This window comes from Numida meleagris, chromosome 2 (genome assembly GCF_002078875.1).
Source record: "Numida meleagris isolate 19003 breed g44 Domestic line chromosome 2, NumMel1.0, whole genome shotgun sequence".
Classification (NCBI taxonomy): Eukaryota; Metazoa; Chordata; class Aves; order Galliformes; family Numididae; genus Numida; species Numida meleagris.
Window position 1 is genome coordinate 113,606,377 of NC_034410.1, and position 18,262 is coordinate 113,624,638.

The 18,262-nt window shown below is 42.4% G+C and overlaps 1 protein-coding gene across 2 annotated transcripts in view; it reads left to right on the forward strand.

The window, feature by feature from the left end:
* TRIM55 (tripartite motif containing 55) overlaps positions 1–18,262 on the forward strand; it is a 46,246-nt gene that overhangs the window by 16,446 nt on the left and 11,538 nt on the right. The window contains exons 3-9 of one of the 2 annotated variants that reach the window (XM_021387791.1): positions 1,014–1,179; positions 3,067–3,162; positions 6,971–7,204; positions 8,230–8,252; positions 8,353–8,477; positions 10,507–10,733; positions 12,767–13,042. In XM_021387791.1, the coding sequence (XP_021243466.1) occupies positions 1,014–1,179; positions 3,067–3,162; positions 6,971–7,204; positions 8,230–8,252; positions 8,353–8,477; positions 10,507–10,733; positions 12,767–13,042 (1,147 nt within the window). The remainder of the gene's footprint in view (positions 1–1,013; positions 1,180–3,066; positions 3,163–6,970; positions 7,205–8,229; positions 8,253–8,352; positions 8,478–10,506; positions 10,734–12,766; positions 13,043–18,262) is intronic. The other variant, XM_021387790.1, reaches the window with a different exon arrangement.

Below are 18,262 nucleotides of genomic sequence, written 5' to 3' on the forward strand. Positions count from 1 at the left end.
ATATGCACAAGCTTAGGAAAGCATCAGCCTGTCCATACAGACTGGGGCAGAGCTTTCTCTTACACTGGGCATGTCAGTTAAGTGGCTTATTAAAGGAAGTTACATCTAATTTGGTTCCTGTAATAACAGGGATTGACTAGTGTGTATATGGCTGAGTAATTTTGATGAAGAGAAGATCGGAACTGAGCTAATGAGTCTAGTGATGGCTCTTGGCTTAGCATAGGTGGGGTCACACACTCCTTGTGTAACCCATAACCGTGGTGGCTGGTATAATCAAAATAGCTACTGCTAAGAAGCTCAACAATGTGCAGGATTTAGAATCGTAGAATCATCTGGACTGGAAAAGGCCTTGGGGATCACCAAGTCCAAACAGCTAGACGCATGCAGCACAGCTAAAATTAGTTTGTGTGACACCTTATTTTGATTGCTGGCATGGTGTGAAGACTGCAGGGACTCCGTCCCATTTGATATTGGCAGAACTGACCTGGACTTCACAAGGATTGTTAGCAGAAATCGTAAACAGAGCATGAAGGCCTATTGACTCCTACAACTCTTACTTCAAATTAGCCCCCTACTCAGCAGGTTTGCTGTCTCAAGGCCAAGTACCCAATATTTTGCATGATGAACCCTAAAGGAATTATGCATGTTTCCTATTTCAGGCAAATGATGGGCAACATACTAACTGAAGTACATAGGTAGTAGGTAGTCTAAGACCAATCTTAGTGAGGTTATTTACATTTTTAAATATGAGTGAGAACTCAGTCACACTCCCAGATCAAATTGCAATATGAAGTCACATTCCTATATTCTTCTCACATCCTATCGTGTCAGGATATTAAATGGTACCTCTGTCTATTTAGTCATCCTTTGTGACAGGTTTAAATATACCACGAGTATTCAGCTCACCCTCAGACGCTGCTGTGTGATTGTACCCTATGTCATGCTGATACCCTCAGTATTGTCATCAGAAACTTACGAGACCAAGTTCGTTTTAAACTTGTTTTCTTTTACAGGCCTGAAAGAAAGTGTGACCTGCCAATGTGCGAAGAGCATGAAGATGAGAGAATCAATATCTATTGTTTGAACTGTGAAATACCCACTTGCTCCTTGTGCAAAGTCTTTGGTGCCCACAAAGACTGTCAGGTTGCTCCTCTCACAAACGTTTACCAGCAACAAAAGGTAAATAACTTTTTGTATCTTATTATCCCCAGCAACTGAAGGGATCATCAACAGGAAGGTATTCCCATGAGCTTCCTGTGAGTTTCTAAAGTGGCCTGAGGGTGCCTTTTTTATTCCCGTTTGTGAGTAAAGGGCTCACACAAATCTGTTGAAATTGTTTAGGAGTACAGAGAAATCACACAGAAAGATAACATAACATCTCAATTTTTCTTAGTATAGTGAGTACACATTTTACACCACGATTTAATGTGAAGCTGAGGATCTCCCTTTTGGGGGTTCCTAATCTCTTTTTTTCCAGTGCTTTCAGATCAGAAAAATAAGCATGATTTCCAGCACATGATGGAAAGATAACAGACCATTACATATCAAACTGTTATCTATCAGTCACTTTCGCCTTTAAGCATCTGTTAAAAAAAAAAAAATAAGTGAAAAACCTCTGTCTGCAACTGAATGCAGGAATATTCAATAGTTGGTAGCACAGGAAGTACCGAACATCCTCTGCCCTTGCTGTCACCAGTAAAAGACTTGTTTATTTTTAATACAGTATTAATTTAAAACCTGACTCACTGAGTTATCCTCATGAGATAAACAGCTCATTTTTCTGGAGGGCCCTGGTGGGTAAAGCAATGAGACAGGCCAAGTTTGTAGTCCCAGCCTCCAACTTTGTCACGCAGATGCTTGTGTGTGAAAACTACAAATGAGAAGTCGCTTTAGACAAGTAGTTATAAGCATCCTTTTTGATCAAAAAAGGAGAGAAAAGGGAAGAAGTTTCTTGGACAGAATCCATGCCCTCAATCACTGCCTTTCCATAGAAATTTCCAAGCAGTGGTTTCTTTCCCAGTGTGCCTGTGGAATGGGGCTCTCATGCTCAAGGCTGAATGTGTAATCTAGAGGCTGAGGGATGCATGCTTCAAAGGAACCTTTACAAAGCTGTAGAGGCCACAGACACAGTTGTCTCTACAGCTAGATCACTACATCAGTATGCCAAGGGCTCCTTGTCCTCCTCTGAACCCTCACTAAGTTCTCTAAAGAGTAGCTTCTCCGACTTCCCTCCTCTAAGGACATCCCAGAGTCATCCCCATCTCCACACTTGGGTCATTCCCTCCTGTCACTTGTGCCAGGGACTTTCCTTCTTCCTCCATGCAGAGATCTCTGCCTCACCATCTCCAGCTCCTTCCTCCCTCCACATTTTTCCCTTCCATCACACAGCAGGGCCCTCTACCTTCCCACTGGTCTGGTCTCCGCGAGAAGGGTTCCGCTGTGTGCCTAGTGCCACTGACTCTGTCTCCCTTTTCTCCCTCTTTTCTCCCTTACCTTCTGAACACAGTTGCCAGCTCCACTGCCCTCATGGCAGGACCTCTGTGGTACCCATGGTCCCTCCAGGTCCATGTACCCTCTTCTCTCCAGACCTGAGACCTACAGTCCTCAGGGAAGTACCACAGTGGTGTGTCTGGATCCAGAAAACAGAAAAAAACAGTCTCTCAAAAGAGAAAGTCTTCTCTGTCAACAAACCCAAATGGAATGTTTGAGAGTTGTTGAAGCATAGTGCTTTAGATAAAAGCATCTAGAAGAACCTCCTAGAAGAAAATGCTTCCTCCTCTCCAAATCACAGCTTATTCTCCATGAAAATTTTCAAAATGCCAGTGTTTTCAGAGTGTTTCAGGAGAGGAAACAAATGTCAAAGCACTAGTAAGAAACTTATGAGCAGATAACGCTCCAGTTTTCCACAGTTCTGGCGAAAAGTGCAGCTAACACCCTAGCATGGCTCATTCATGCCCTGCTCCCCAGTTTTACATGGGCCACTCCAAAGTGGGATGGTGGATGGCTGGCTTCCAGACCTCCCAGAGTGTCTAACACCCTCTTGTTTGCTCTCTCCTCACTACCCAGTCTGAGCTGAGTGATGGCATCGCAGTCCTGGTGGGCAGCAATGACAGAGTGCAAGGGATAGTCACGCAGCTGGAGGAGACCTGCAAGACCGTTGAGGTAAGTATCACGCCTTCCCATGCAGTTATGTTGATGTGGAGTTGCAGGTTTTAAACTGGTGGTAATGATCATTCTTTATTAGACCTCACTTTACCCAGATGGGTTCCCACATCATTTTGAAAAACCTGTGGCTTTGTATAGTACCAGTTGTAGTGCTTCATCTAAAGGATATGTCTTGCTCAGCACTCTGCCCCTGGCACTCACCCTGTGACTGAGGACAAAGAGTAAAGGTAATTCACATCAGTGTGTCTTGCTCAGCATTTCTAGGTTGCATGGGTTACAACCAAAGTTAAAAATGGATCCAAAAAATGCCATCAGCTCTCAGTTTGGTTGCTAGAGCTGTAGAACACCAGTATTAGTGTAAGACTTGACTGATTCTAAGAAGATCTTTGTTCTCAGACACATGGGTAGCCACAGCATAGCTCCCAGCTATGTCAGTGAACTCTCTATTTGGCTGTTTTGCCTCTAGTGTAGTAGTTGTTTAATATATGTATGTTGTCCTTTAAGGAATCTTGTGTTGCTAATGGATGGGATGAGCTTGAACTCTTACTGTGAATTTGTATTTTCTGGTAAAGGACTTCCTCTGACAGAGCTGGAATTAGTTTTGTGTCATTCAGTAACAGAAGTGGCCTTCATTTCTTCCAAGAGGTCTGCACCAACAAAGCAAATGTAAATTTCAGCACTAACCAATTTGAGCATCACAGAGTAATAGTCTGAAAGCAGCTCATATGAATTGATTTTATTATCAGAGTTTGTGAAGCATCTAGTGAAAGAGTCGCATCCCTCTCAGTCCAATTAGAATTCTATTGACACTTCAGAGCTGGAGCAGAAAAGGAAACTACAGTGAAATAGAAGTTAATCCACGATTTATAGATTCTAAATGATAAGAAAAATTGATTCTACAATCTACGTACACAATTGCCCTAGGCTCCTGTTTCCTCAGACCATGAAAGAAGAGAAAGTGTCCAAGTTTGGTTCAAAGAACATAAAACCATTAGCCCAAATAATTGAGAGAATGTTAGCAGCAGAGTCAGAACTTTGTAGTCAGGAAGCTTTCACACTGCAAGGATGAAACTGGCTGCTATCAGGACTTTGCAGACAGAAACAAGCCTTTCAAGTGGGTTAACTGCAGAAATTTGAATGATTCAAAGGCAAGAGCTTATACTCATTTCAGCTGAACTAGCTGATACAGAAACAAAACTTCAGTCATCATCTGAAGTACGAAGAAAACACTGTGCTAAAAATACTTTTAAAAATACAACAGTTTTGAAACTAGATTCTTCAGAATTATCCACTCAGCTTAACACTTAACCTTTAAACTTGAAGCCCAAAGAAAGTGCAGCCATTTTACCTTCAGATTTTTAGCAGGCTTTTCACCTTTAAAGTCAGAGATGGAAGAAAATAGATCTTAGAGCTTACCTTGGCACTTCCATGTTATATTTCAAGTAAATCACATTTCCTACCACGCAACAGCTTTGTCTGAATTGACATCAGTTTGTCCTTGAAGTTGAAAAGCTACAGCTGGAGCTGAGAAATGTGCACGCATGGAAGTAGCACTCATAATCCAGGATTGTCTCTTCCCTTTACTTAATGCTTTGCAGAGAACAATGTCTGCTCCAGCAGAAGATACATGATCATTTTTCTTTCAGCTGGAGAAAGCAATAGCCTTCTGTTCTATGTTTAACTATTGCTCCTATCCAAACCTAAAAAAAAGCAAAACAATAAAAAAAAATCTGGTTAATAATTGTATAGTTTTTAATTGATTAAAATGTAGACCAAGTTCACATATTATACGGAAAAAAAAAAAAGCAGAAGAAAAATAGTGGAAAATGACAACAAATAATTAAATAACATTTAGCCCTGTAAAAAATAACAATCAGATAATGAAGGAAAAATTACAGTGTTTCTTTTAAATGCTAATAGCAGTGACCAGTCAATACAGATAGTTCAGAACAAGCAGTGCAACTCATGCTCAGTGACAAGGACTCCTTCCTTTCTCTTGTAGCTGTGCTTTAAAAAACAAAAAGGCTAAGATTTTTTACTCAGAATCTGATTAGGATAATTCTGTCAAACAGAGACTTAATATGGGAACATTTTATACAGAATTAAAAAACATAAATATTTCAGCATTTGCAGTTAGCTTTGCATTCTGACATTCGAGGTTCACAATTCTGTAATGTCTGCTGGCAGAAAATATGTATTAAGGCTTAGAAATAAGGAAGGATTTCTCAGGGCACTCTCTGTCTCTTCTTCCCATAGCACTTGTCCTATATCAAATGTCAAAGACAGCACACACCTGTCCTTAAATTGAGGTTGTTTTACAAGTGATCTGAGTGACATTTCAGAGGGAGGTCATTGTAGACTGAAAAGGAGTCTGGAGCAAGACGAAATGCAGGAAACATTAGGAGGAAGAGGGGAAAGGAGTGAAAGAGGAGAGGAAGGTTTTCTGAGGTCTGAACAATAGAACAACACCCAGCTTCATTATCCCCACACTAAAATTCCTCAATCAGAGGAATTTCTGGGAAGTGCCAAGGGCTTGGACAAGACAACCCCGTTAGTTTTAAGGTAGGAATGCCTTCCTCATTGGAAGCAGAAGTGGGTGTTAGGGCCAATGCAATGACATCTGTAGTTCCTCACCCTACAGCGCAGGCTGTGGTATTTGGCTACGCATCCATCTTCAGAAGGCCTTCTCCTTTGAACAATACAGAGCAGATTGCTCCCAGCTCTTAGGAAAGAGCTCTGGTTGAAAGTTAAGGAAAAAGTGTGGCTCTCTGTGGCCAAATGCCACAAATAATCAGTCTTAGCAGTTCCAAAAGTACTGTGGGGATGTTAATAACCCTGTGCTGCCAGGATCTCAGCTTCATGCCTCCAGGGATGAAGATGAGGAATTGATTTAGACTCAGTTCCTAGGAAAGAGATTAAAGTAACCACCCCCATCCACAACCAGGTATAACCACAATAAGGACGTGCCTGTTTGTGTGCCCTGGGGCTCAGAGATGAATCAAGTACTTGGTAGGCCTCAGACTATACAGATAACCTGTCTCCGCTTTCCTCCCTGTAAATCTTCCCTTGCAAGCGCAGTGTGTTCTTGTTAGAGAGCGCTCAGTGAAGCAGTCATCAAACCCTTACTAAGTGAAATACAGTGTGTTGTCTTGAGTAGAAGGACAGGAAAAGCATCTCAGAAAATGATGTGAAAATCAATGCCTGAAGGTAGGGTTAGAACCCGATTCCTCCTCTTGTCTTTGTGCTTTTGTCACACAGCATTTCTTTGCACTACCTCTCCCTCATTCAGCGCACGGTAAATGGGATATAATGGACACCTGCTGTCAAAACAGAGTCTGAAAGGGCTGATGTAAAAATCAGGCCTGAGCAAGAAAGTTCCAGGTAGAAAAAGAAAATTCTCCAGAACTGCTTTGAGATGGATGATATTTCCTTTAAAAAACATTCTGTTCGTGCAAATGAACACAGCTGCTACTATGGTGATTTTTTTTTTACTCTTTCTGCAGGCTTTGAAGTATCACTACAGACATCATAAATACCTTTCACAGTTCTTTAGCAGGCTGACAAGTTATACAATAACCTGTTTGGGGGCTTTCAGTGGTTTGAAATCCAGAGTTTGAGAACAGTTTTAAAACTTTTGTTCCAATAGCTTGAACTTTGAAAATTGTGAAAGTCTCCAGGGTCATTCAGAATCCTTTGCACTGCTCAAAAAGAGGAATTTCTTTGATGAAAATGCTTCCAAGTAACCATAAAAATAGAAGCTCTTTTAAGAACATAACATGTTTAACATAAACCAAATGATTCACAGGAATGCAGCAGACGACAGAAGGAGCAGCTGTGTGAAAAATTTGATTATCTCTATTCTGTACTGGAAGAAAGAAAAAATGAGATGACACAAATAATCACTAGAACCCAAGAGGAGAAACTGGAACATGTCCGCTCCCTGATGAAGAAGTATGCGGATCATTTGGAAGCTGTGTCTAAGCTGGTTGAGTCAGGAATCCAGTTCATGGAAGAACCAGAAATGGCCGTGTTTTTGCAGGTACAAAATCTATAAGCAGAGGCAGAAGAAGAGCTATGATTTACTGAAATACTATATAACCATTTCTGAATTTTAGGCACTTCCAGAATTTGGTCGACTTTGAGTGAATTCTCATACAAACTCATTTTTTAAAACTTACGTCAGCACAGACTAGGCCTCTCATGAATAGTATCCAAATCGAATATTTGCCGTTAGCACCAAAATATACTATCCTGTATAGATTTTGTGTTCCCGGGGGAAACAGGAATTTTCATATTTTCCTACATGTTTTTATTTTCTCACCCCTAAAATCTAAGTAGAGATTTCTGTGATTTAGAAATTTCATTCGCACAGTAACAGTGATGAACTTTCTAGGATTACACATAGATATCTTAAGACCAGTTTTTATGCCTTTACTTCAAAACTTCTCTATTTTCATAGTATAAACTTAGGATAGCCAATTAAAAAGCCATTGGTAGCCTGTTCCCTGAATTCACTGGTGTAGAATTTCTGTCCTGCAATGTTACAGTTCCTCTACGTTAAAGGCTGAAAAATTCTTTTCCAAAAGAAAGTGAGAATAAAAAACTTATTTTTATCAAATAATTGCTGTTGAAGAGCACAATATTCTTTCCAGACAAATAAAGTGCTGCGGCTCCAGACATATGCCCTCATGGATGCTGAAAGATGTTGTAACTAGAGGCTGTAACAAAACAATTGCTTTTCTCCACAAATGCACTCACCAAAAAAAAGAAAAAAAAAAAAAACAGAGCAAACATATTTCTGTTTCATTTTTGTAAATATTTTTTGTATTTGCTGTCAAATTCAGATTTTAATTTAAAAGTCTTCAATGAACAGCTGGAATTACTCAGCTGTTTACTAATTACTGTACAAGTCTGATCTCATTCACAGACTTCATGATTGTAATTTGTGAGATACATATTAATGTGTTTAGAAGCAGCTACTGTAAGAATTAGATCTCAATGTATAACGTATCTCAAAAAATTGAACTATTTAATAAGTCAGTTATTTCCTTTTTGTTTCCACAGAATGCCAAAACGTTGCTCCAAAAGTAAGTATTCAAACTTGAGACACTTGATTTTTTATAATGAGTTACAAATTGCAAATTTATTTGCAAATCCAAATGCAAATAACCAATCCCTCTGTTTTAGAATTACTGAAGCATCTAAAGGATTTCAGATGGAAAAAATAGAGGATGGGTATGAAAACATGAACCAATTCACAGTGAACCTCAGTAGAGAAGAAAAGATAATAAGAGAAATTGACTTTGACAGAGGTATGTCATTTATTTCACCTTAATAGTTTTCTTAAATTGCAGTTGTATGTAATTTACATGATGATACAGATTAAGAAAACTTGAATCAGATATTTCTCTCCATGCCGAGGTGTAACTAAACCATTTTGTATCCATTATAATAGAAAAATAAAGCATCACAGTTAAAAATCACATAACCTGTTGACACTGTGAATTTTATGTTTTGTGTAGCCTCAAGACTTTCCTAAGTGCATGATCTTTACTGACTCCTCGTGTGAAGGAACCACAAAATTAAGCACTTATCTCAATCTATAAAGTACTTTTTCCCACCCAAAAGATGCCATTCTTTTATAGCTTACCTTCTATTGAAAGTCATTAAAGAAATAGAATGTTTACTACTAAAAGAAATTAGGAAAGATGTACCTTTTTAATTTGTAATAATAGAGAAATGTAACAGAAATGTAATTGAAATTCAGGATCACAGTTGCAGAAGGAAGCAAAGATTGTCATAATCTTTCATACATTTAACATCTTGTATGAGTTCTTGTGACATCATGGCTAAACATACATCATATGTCTATGTATCAATGCAAAGTTGCAATTCTACATTTATCAAGGTTACCTGAAATCTAGGCTCACCTGTGCTTTACCTTACAGAGTAAGCCACAAGAAACTAATGGACACAAATGTTTCAAAAAAGCAGACCTCTCCTATTAGAAGGCCTCATCCCTTCTACTAATGGTCATCTGGATACCTCTAATTTTTTGACTAGTGCTGAGTTCTGCTCACACATTTACATTTACCTCTACTAGCCCAGTTAAGTCCCGTACAGATGCCTGAGATTCAGTGAAGTGGCACCCATCACTTGCTCCCACGCCACAACTTGTACTGACTTCAGTGTGTGTGCGGCTGGTCCCTATGAGGGCGCCTGTATGGGACGGGATGAGATCCATGAACTAGCTCTACTTGGCACAAGGGTCTGTATAGCGGGACAGCAGCCATGGCACCAATCAGCAGCACAGCAGGTGTCATCTCGCGGGGCCATGAACTTCCAGGGATTTGTGCTGGGAGGGACAATCCCTGCTCACAGCCTCATGCCCAGTTTGTCCCTGTGATCAGCCACAGCTGCTATGTCCCTGCCATCCATGTGTGTCTGCCAAGATCATGACCTCGTGAGCTCCGCCATGTGATAGGGAATGTGATACCCACCTCCTGTGGGCAAGGCATTAGTAAGGGCCTTGGGAATCGGGACTTCAGTCCTGCTGCAGTCAGTCAGGTCCTCTGCATGCAAGGGACGTGGAAGCAGAGATTCAGGAGAGTGTTTGTTTGCAGATGTATTTCTGCAGTACATGAGTGTTATTTGATTTGCAGGTCTGCATTCCTTCTACAGGTTCAGGCAGAACCACAAGCTGTGCAAAATGCATAGCCAATCTGTGGGCTAATGCATCTATCTAGGATTATTTATACTCTGAAATACAGGGATGGCTCTGAGCAGCACCTGATGTTTGTGAGGATGAATAACATGATTACACAAAACAAAACACGTTGTTAGAGAGCTGCCTCTGGAAAAGAGCCCAACCACAAATGCTGACAATAGGCTGTGTTGTAGGATGTAAAACTATGGTTTGACAAAGTTTAACAGCCTGGTTTTAGGGAAGTTGGTACCCTAAGCCTCTACAGTTTACAAAGCAATAGGATGGGTTTAAGACTTTAAAAAGTGAGTGTGGAGTGTGCTCCCTGCTGCAACGTTCTGCGGCACCTCGCTGTGCAGGCTCCTCACTTCTGCCAGGGAGGTGGATCAGCAGCAGCTTTGCTGTGCGGCTGTAAATAGCTTTATCATTACACAGGGTAGCCATCTTCAAGGCATTGAAGGCCAAGCTGGATGGGGTCCTGGGCATCCTGAACTAGTTGGTTGGCCACCCTGTCCATGACAAGGGAGTTGGAACTGAATGGTTTTTAAGATTCCTTCTAAGCCAAGCCATTCTATGGTTCCTTGGTCGTATATCTCCACGTGATGCTCAGCCCTCTCCTTCTACATTTGTCTCATTAGAGGAGGAGACAGAAGAGGAAGAGGAGGAGACAGTAGATGGGGAAGATCTGGATGAAGTCCACACAGAGTCGTCAGGAGAGGAGGGGGAGGAAGAAGAGAAGGAGGAAGAGGAAGGGGCTGAGAGAGCATCACAGCCAGCTCAGCAGGACCCTGAACCGCAGAGCGCAGTGGGTGAGCCCCCAGCCGAACCTGTCCCAGTGCCACTGCCCGCTGCCCCGGCTGGCCAGGTAACTGCCCCCATGGTCCCGCTGCCCTGTCAGCTCTGCTGAGCGGCCTGGCAGAGCCAGAGTCCTGCTCCTGCGGCACCAGGGAGTCCCTGCACTGGAGAGCAAGGCTGCTTATTGCCCTTTCACACATATACGCAGCTGCACCCTGTCCTCTCAGCCTGCGTGTATATCATTTGATGGGCAAACAATTACCTTGCTATATAAACCAGGATATATGTGGGTTACATAATATATAAATAAAAGAGATTCAATTTGGGAGTTAAACACATTATAATGGATGTTCTGCTTGCTGCCTCCTGTGTTTTAACTCAGACTAACTGTTATAAATGAAACAGTTGATAAAATATTTATGCTAAGAGAATTTGGCATTCCCTGTGGATTCAGTGAGCTTTCCACCGTTGGCTTTTAGATCATGCTTCTAATCTCTTTACTGGGAATGACGTTTGCCTTCTTCTCTGCTCTGGTTGTCCTCAGGCTATCATCTAGGAGGATGCAGGGATATCATAGACCAAACCAAAGAGGAAGCTGCCTTTAACCTAGCCATGATACAGCCTGGCAACAGATTCAGGGCGTAAATAATTCAGGCCAGCACTTTTCCTTAAGGAATGCTATTAGAATGAGACCGTAATTGCTGCATATTCTAAAAGACTAAGTAAAAAGATATACTTTGTATGCCACGTTTGCTGCGTATAGATACAAATAGCTTAGCAAATTCTACTCTTAACGCAATTTTCCTGGTGAAGTTACTGAGTGGTTAAAGGCTGCTCTGATGATATTTGAAGAGGTCAGTGTGAAAACAAGAGAGCAAGTGATGAATTGTTGACTAAAGCAAGCTTCCCACATAAAACAAAGGGAAAAAATTGCTGTAGATTCATTCTTGCTTTGATTTAAAAGCATACATGAGTTTGCACCAGTTGTGTGAAGATGCTCTTAAATCAGTTTTTACTGATTTAACTACAGTTTTTCTTCTGAGGATTTGCACTGATATCACTAAACTTGTGTAGCATAACTGATATGCAAACGAGAAGTAGGTGTAAGCAAGTCTGCCCACTAACATCAAATTCCTCACTTCTAAGGCTAAAATGGAAAAGGCATAGCATGCTGCTGTAGCAATTGTAAATTCCATTATGACTTGGTCAGACATGGAGACTGATATGGCGTGTGGCATTGCAGTGCGCGGGATACGTGTATCTCAGCTTTTGCCTTCTGGTGTGAGAAAGACACAGCAGAGATGCAGCAGTTGTAGCACTCTCAGTGAGACCTGAGAGCTTGGTGCAAGGAGAGCAGTGCAGCTCCGACAGCTGCTCCTCTTCCAAGCACAGTGCAACTGAGATAGGTTGTTGTATTGATAGCAGGGCTGATGGGTAAATGTTTCACTCTGGTGTCTTTGTATCCTCTTTATCTGGCTGCTCATATCAACAGATTTGCTGGCAAACGCTTTGCTCCACCCAAAACCCAGCACACCAGTCTGAGGCGCCTGCACCTGCTGTTTGTGGCTGGTGCCAACACATGGGGCTCTTATGCAGGATATTTTATGTTTTCAGAATTGGATTGAGTCTTTATTTGTGTATAGGATGAAATGCAGTAATTAATTAAGAACCTGTAATTTGCCAGACGGTTGTATCCCTTTACTGGACAGTCACTGGACAGTGTGTTTAAGACATGGGGCCTCCTTCTCTTGTGCCCATTATTGTCACCGCGTGCCTCAGCTCGCTTCCAGAAGTTTATTCCTGGCGCAGAAATGGATTTAAAATGAGGCTCAAACATGGATTAAGGAACCGCTTGCCCCTTCCCAGCTGATTTAGCCCTTCTATTTTAGCTTTTGTTAACTTACATTCTTTACCGTATCTGTGTTATTCAAACGCTGGTTGCTTTTGCTTCATTTGATTGCAGTTCTTTGAGACCTTACATTACGGCAAATGTATTCCTTGCAGAGAGGTATAACAAAGAGGGCATGCAGAGAAACCTTGGCTACGGCAGGAAGGTAACATGGTGCACTCTGCTTCTTCTTCTTTTTATCTGTCCTGCTTAAGGATGAGGTTGTGACACCAAGTGGTTCTCAACAGACTGCAGAGTCTGACAGTCAAGTGCCACCTGCAGCAGAAACCGTGGATCCCTTGCTTTACCCTAGCTGGTATAAGGCTCAGCCGCGGCCAGCGAGCAGCCCAAGCTCAGCTCCAGAGAGTGGGCTGGGGAAAGTTTCTCCTGAAACAAGTGCAAAGAAGGCAGAAGCCCCCGAAGTGGCAGCAGTGGAGGAGAGCGCACCAGGGAGTGGTAAGGAAAGTAATGCCACTGCGGCGACGTCCAAGGTCAGTGCCACCGAGGTCAGCCCAAAGGGTTGTGACGTGCAGCAAGGCGGGAGCAGCCGCTGCTAAGGAAAACCTGACCTAATTTTCCTCTGCATGTTAAGAATTAAAATAATCGGAGAAATATGGAAACAGCCCAAATGGTCATTTTAGCCAATCCCCTGGATTTACAGATGATTGGAAGATATGACAGGCTGTTTGTCAGCTGCAGAGCAGCATGCCAGCAGTTGTTCGTGCTTAGCTGCCAGTGCACCTAATCGGAGTGGCTCATGCACAGGCTGCCAGAAGGGCCGCGATGCCTCTGCCCATAAACGCTTGCATGTGTTAGTTGCTGACAAATCCCATGCACGAGATTATTCTTGTCACTTGTTGGAAGCCTGTGTACATCCCATGTACACCAGTGGCTAAGCAGCTGTGGCTTAGCTTTGCCTTTTACAGCTTGGTGGCTGCAGGTGGGGTGCACAGCTTTTCCCTGCAAACACGAAGCCATGCAAACACCCGGTGCCTTCTTGTGTGCTTGACTGGCTCTCAGTAAGCCGTGTGGTTTACTGGGTTCAGATCTGTTGCAGGGGGTTTTCTCCAAGGGTTCTTGTGACTTGATTAAAGGAGAGTATGATGATAATATATTCCAGTTCTGTGTTGGACAGCCAGCAGCACAATGAGATAACAGAGATTAATGTGTTGGGCTATGAGAGGTTGTTTCCCTTAAAAGAAGAATGTTAGAGTTGGGATAACCTGAATTTGAATATTATTTCTTTTGTATATGCGTATAAAGTTCTAATGAGTCAAAGACTCAAGAACCGAAGCTGAGGGGGCTGCATGGGAAGCATTTGCATATCACACCTGCTCCTGCTCTAGTGGGATGACCAGCCCATAAGCAGCATGCTAAATCAGACAGTCCCGGTTTGCAGAAATCAGGCTTAAGCTGTAAGGTTTAACAAAGACATTACCTGCACGTATGTGATGGTAGGAGAGTGTGTGTGCATGCAAAAAAGCACAAGTGGGCAGTAAATATTTCGGTGCTGTTTCATTCAATGTTGGAGTTGGCCACTCTGCATACATGAACAGCCCTGTGATAATAAACCAGCATGTGGAGGGCAAAAAGTTAGAAAGAGGACTTCATACAGATTAGATAAAAGGGACACTTATCTGTTGGCTGAAAGCTTTATGTGGTGACACCTGAATTTGGTGGAAGTATTCTCAATGACTTAATTTGTAACAAGAGCAAAAATTGACCTACAAATTCCACTAGCCATTTTTCAAAGTCAGGTTTTGATGTGAGAACAAGAGCAGAATAAAAAATACACATTTAAAAATTATCAAATACACAATGACCTTGTCTTTTAAGTACATTCCAAATGAGTTGGCAAAAGAAGGTAAATTCACAATTAAATTTTCTGCTGGTGTTTCTTCTCATTAGTTCCACAAATGAACAGGCAAACTTCAGCAGAGGCAGGTGAAGTCTTTACTGGATAACAACAGGCAACAGGGTGTTGCCTGACTCTGGTGTGCTTCTTTGGGTCCAAATTTACCAGCAGGAAGTAAAGGAGCAAAACTAGTGCTTGGTGTGGCCAGCCTTCTGGAAAGGGGCTGCCGTGGTTTTTGGTCACACGCAGCAGTAGTGAGGTATCCAGCTCCCCTCATGGCCAGGTACAGGGTGTGAAAGCAGGCAAGTGGGAAAGAGGCCAGTGCCTGTGGCTGTGTGGACTTGTCGGTGCTGTCCCTTGATATTTCCTAGGATCATGAGTGACACTGACATCTGGGGAGGAGAAGGACGCTGAGAAGTATAGTGCATGGTTCTGGGAACAGTGGGAGAACTGAGGAGGGGATTGTCCCTGGGCTGGAGGGAGGGGAAGGAATGGGAAAGCAGAGGGAGCAGAAGGGTGCAGAGTGTGCTGAGGAATAGAAAGACTGGAGAGCAAGCTAAGCTATGGCCAAAGTCACGGGTCTGAGCTGGATTGTGCGTCACAAGCAAAATGGCCACTGTCCCATGTCAGTGGTCATTTTCCAGTGAACTTGCACTTTGTTTCCTTCCTGCATGTGACTTTTACACAACCCACTCTCAAATGATGGTTTTATTAATTTATTTACTACCTTGGTTGATGTTCCCTACACCCTTTTTTTTACTCCATTACTCCAATTAAATAGTGTTAAGGAAAAGCGCTTAGTGGTAAAAACAAGTTCATGTTGTGACAACACTGGTGAAGCATTCTTCTTATTTTCTCACAGGAGTTAGCATTCTGCATATCACTTTTGGCATTTCTTATTATACTACATCATCTTTGGAATCTGATTCAATACATTTGTTCTTTCATGGGTAGGAAATATTTCATTTTATTGTTAACTAACTGTTCAAATAGTGTCTCTGGTGATGTTCCTCTGTTGTCTTAAAGGAAGTTTTCCCTTTTTTCCCCCATCCAAAAACATCATGCTACTTCATAATTCAAACTGCCTAAAACATTTCTTCCTCGCACCTTCCAAATGCCACCCTTCAGCTTACTCCTGCATGGTTGAACATTGCATCTCCCTGGCTCAAAATGGAAAGAGAAATGTACATCCTCGGGTCTAGGGGCTTATATTTCAGTTGCTGTTCATTTGACCAGCAGGATGGAGACCCTGAGGTTTGACAGGAGACGTGCAGAGCCAAGCTCGTTAAATCTGAAAAATGGGGGAGTAAAACATCAGAAAAGAAAAGTCAGCCGAATAACCCTGCTGCCAGGACTCACACCGCAAGCAATCTGTTCCCTCCAGGGAGCAGAGCCCAGGCTGTCCCCCTGGAACGTCACTGCGGAGACCTCATGCCCCAGCCCACACAGCATACCTCGCAGTGGAGTGCTCCTTGTCAGGTCTTTTTTTCTACCAAAAGGCATCCAAAACACAACCGGCCTCACTGGAGGGAAGGGAAGACTTGGGCCTGCACTGATACATGGCAGCAGGCGACAGCGCCACTCAATCTCACCAGACACACTAGATGGGACTGCTGCCACACAGACACCTATGGCTGTGTGTGTGCTTTTCAATATCTGTGCTTTAATAATTGATGTCCTGGATAGGGGCATTTCATAGCAATCAGAGTGATCAAGGGCTGGAATTTGTACCCCCAGATTTTCAGCCAACATGTCATAGAGGAGCTGATTCCAAAACATGGGTTCCAGGGCAGGCAGTGAATACTCTGATTCTTCTTTTCTTCCTTCCTTTTTTTTGCTCCTAAGTAGATCTAGACTAAGGAGTCCAGTATATACTGAGGCACAGCAAAGCATGATTAGTACGCGTTTTTCTGTAGGAAAAGGCTTTTCCCCTTAGATTGCAGTAATTAGAGCTGAAATACCTACAAGACCAAGGACTAGGAACTTCACCTCACAGTGAAGCTGTCCTGAATACAACAGCTGTAAACTGAACCTTAACTATTCCGTAACTTCTCTTCTGGAGTAACTCCTCTCTCGTAGACAGTGTCCATGGTATAGTTCTTCCAGCTCCAAACTCACACCCTCCTTAGGTAAGCTCTGTATTTATATTCAATTTCTGAAGTGGTATGACTGATCTGCAAAGAATTCTGAGTTACCACTTATGCATTCAGTCTTATTTACTGAAGATGAAAGTTATCCAACACAAAGCAATAGTAGTTACCTTTGAGTGTTCACTCTAATGACAGAAAAATGCAGTTTTGGTCTATTATTCAATACAAAAATGATTGTTTTTCCCTGCTCATTTTCTGTAATGCACTCTAAGCACTGTACAATATAACGATATGACACAGTGCCTCTACAAAAAATGTTAGATTTCTATTCAGATTTTACATGCAAAGATTCCGGCACTGTGACTGAAGTCCATCTCTCCTAAAAAAGTAAAGAAAAAAAAAGGAGAGGAAAAGTAATCTATCATCTATGCTTTATCTGCATGAGTTATGCAAAAAGATGCTCTGTCTGGTGGTAATTTGAATTTGAAAAGCATTGGACACTGTGAATCTCAATTAAATTTACGGAGCAGCGTTTAATTTTCATTTATTTCTGTTTGGTTTTGAAAATTTCTTATATTATTACAAGAGGACACAGAGCTTGTTTGTACTCCTGGGGAATCAGGCATGCAAACAGCATCATGCTCTTTTTCCCCCCCCTCTTTCTTTTTTAATTCAAAATACCTTTTGAAATTAAAAATAGACCAATGCAGAAAGCTCTCATTTCTACCATTTGAGACCTCTTTCTGTGTGGTCTCTGGTGACAGCTTTATGATTTATTTAATCATGAAATAGAAAGGAGGTGAGGGAGAAAGACATTTTGGTCTCAGACTCTATTTGCATCAAAATGATTTGCTTCCCCACGTGCAGTGAGGTGGCTGTTCAGACAGGTTATGTGTCTTTATCTGTCGTGTGGAATATCAGGTCCCTGCCCTTTTCCTTTTTGTGTGATAAGCCCCTGAAAGCCAAATAACAAAAGTGCTGGAAATAAAAATGCTAATAACAATTTATAATAATAATAATAGTTATATAAATCTGCAGGACTCTCGCAAAAGCAGCGTATACTTTATTTCCAGGCTATTTCAATGGAATGCTGTGATAGGGTTTCCCTTGTTTTTCAGCAGCAAGAGGCCAGATCCCCACAGATTTCTTTAGTTAAGGGACACCCCACTATGAGAGATGACATTGCTGACGGTTCCCCCAGAGCACAGGAGGGCGCAGGACTGGGCAGCAGAGGGTGCAGCCCGCAGGCGGTGGGCTTTCTAGATCTGAGGAGGGCAGCATGCGGTGATTCAGGGTGAAGGAAATAGGAACCTCAGCCCTACAGAGACGCTTCCTGCTCCAGGAAGCTAGAAGTTAGGGGCACAGTCACTGTGGGCTGCTCCTGCAGCTAATGGAGAAAGAGAGGCATTGCCAGTGAGAGGCATCTTGCTAACAACAGCCGCTGTGCACTTGGCACCCTCTTCACATCCATCAGCTGAGACAGAGGTGACATGCTCCTTACCCAGGTGCTTCTGCTCAGCATCTGACGTTAGGGGGATGTTTTGAAGCAAATCTGAGCCTCTGCAGTGACAGACGAGAGTGAAAGATTGGAAGATGGGATGGGAACAGATCCACGCACTGCCTTGCCTCTGCGGGGAGTCATGTATTAGGGAGGATGACACAGGCATTAACAAGCAGCTCGCTCACTGCACAGGAGATGCAGATCTTAGAGTCCAAAACAAAAACAAGAAAGCTTAGAGACAGTGTGTGTGACAGGTTACAGAGGG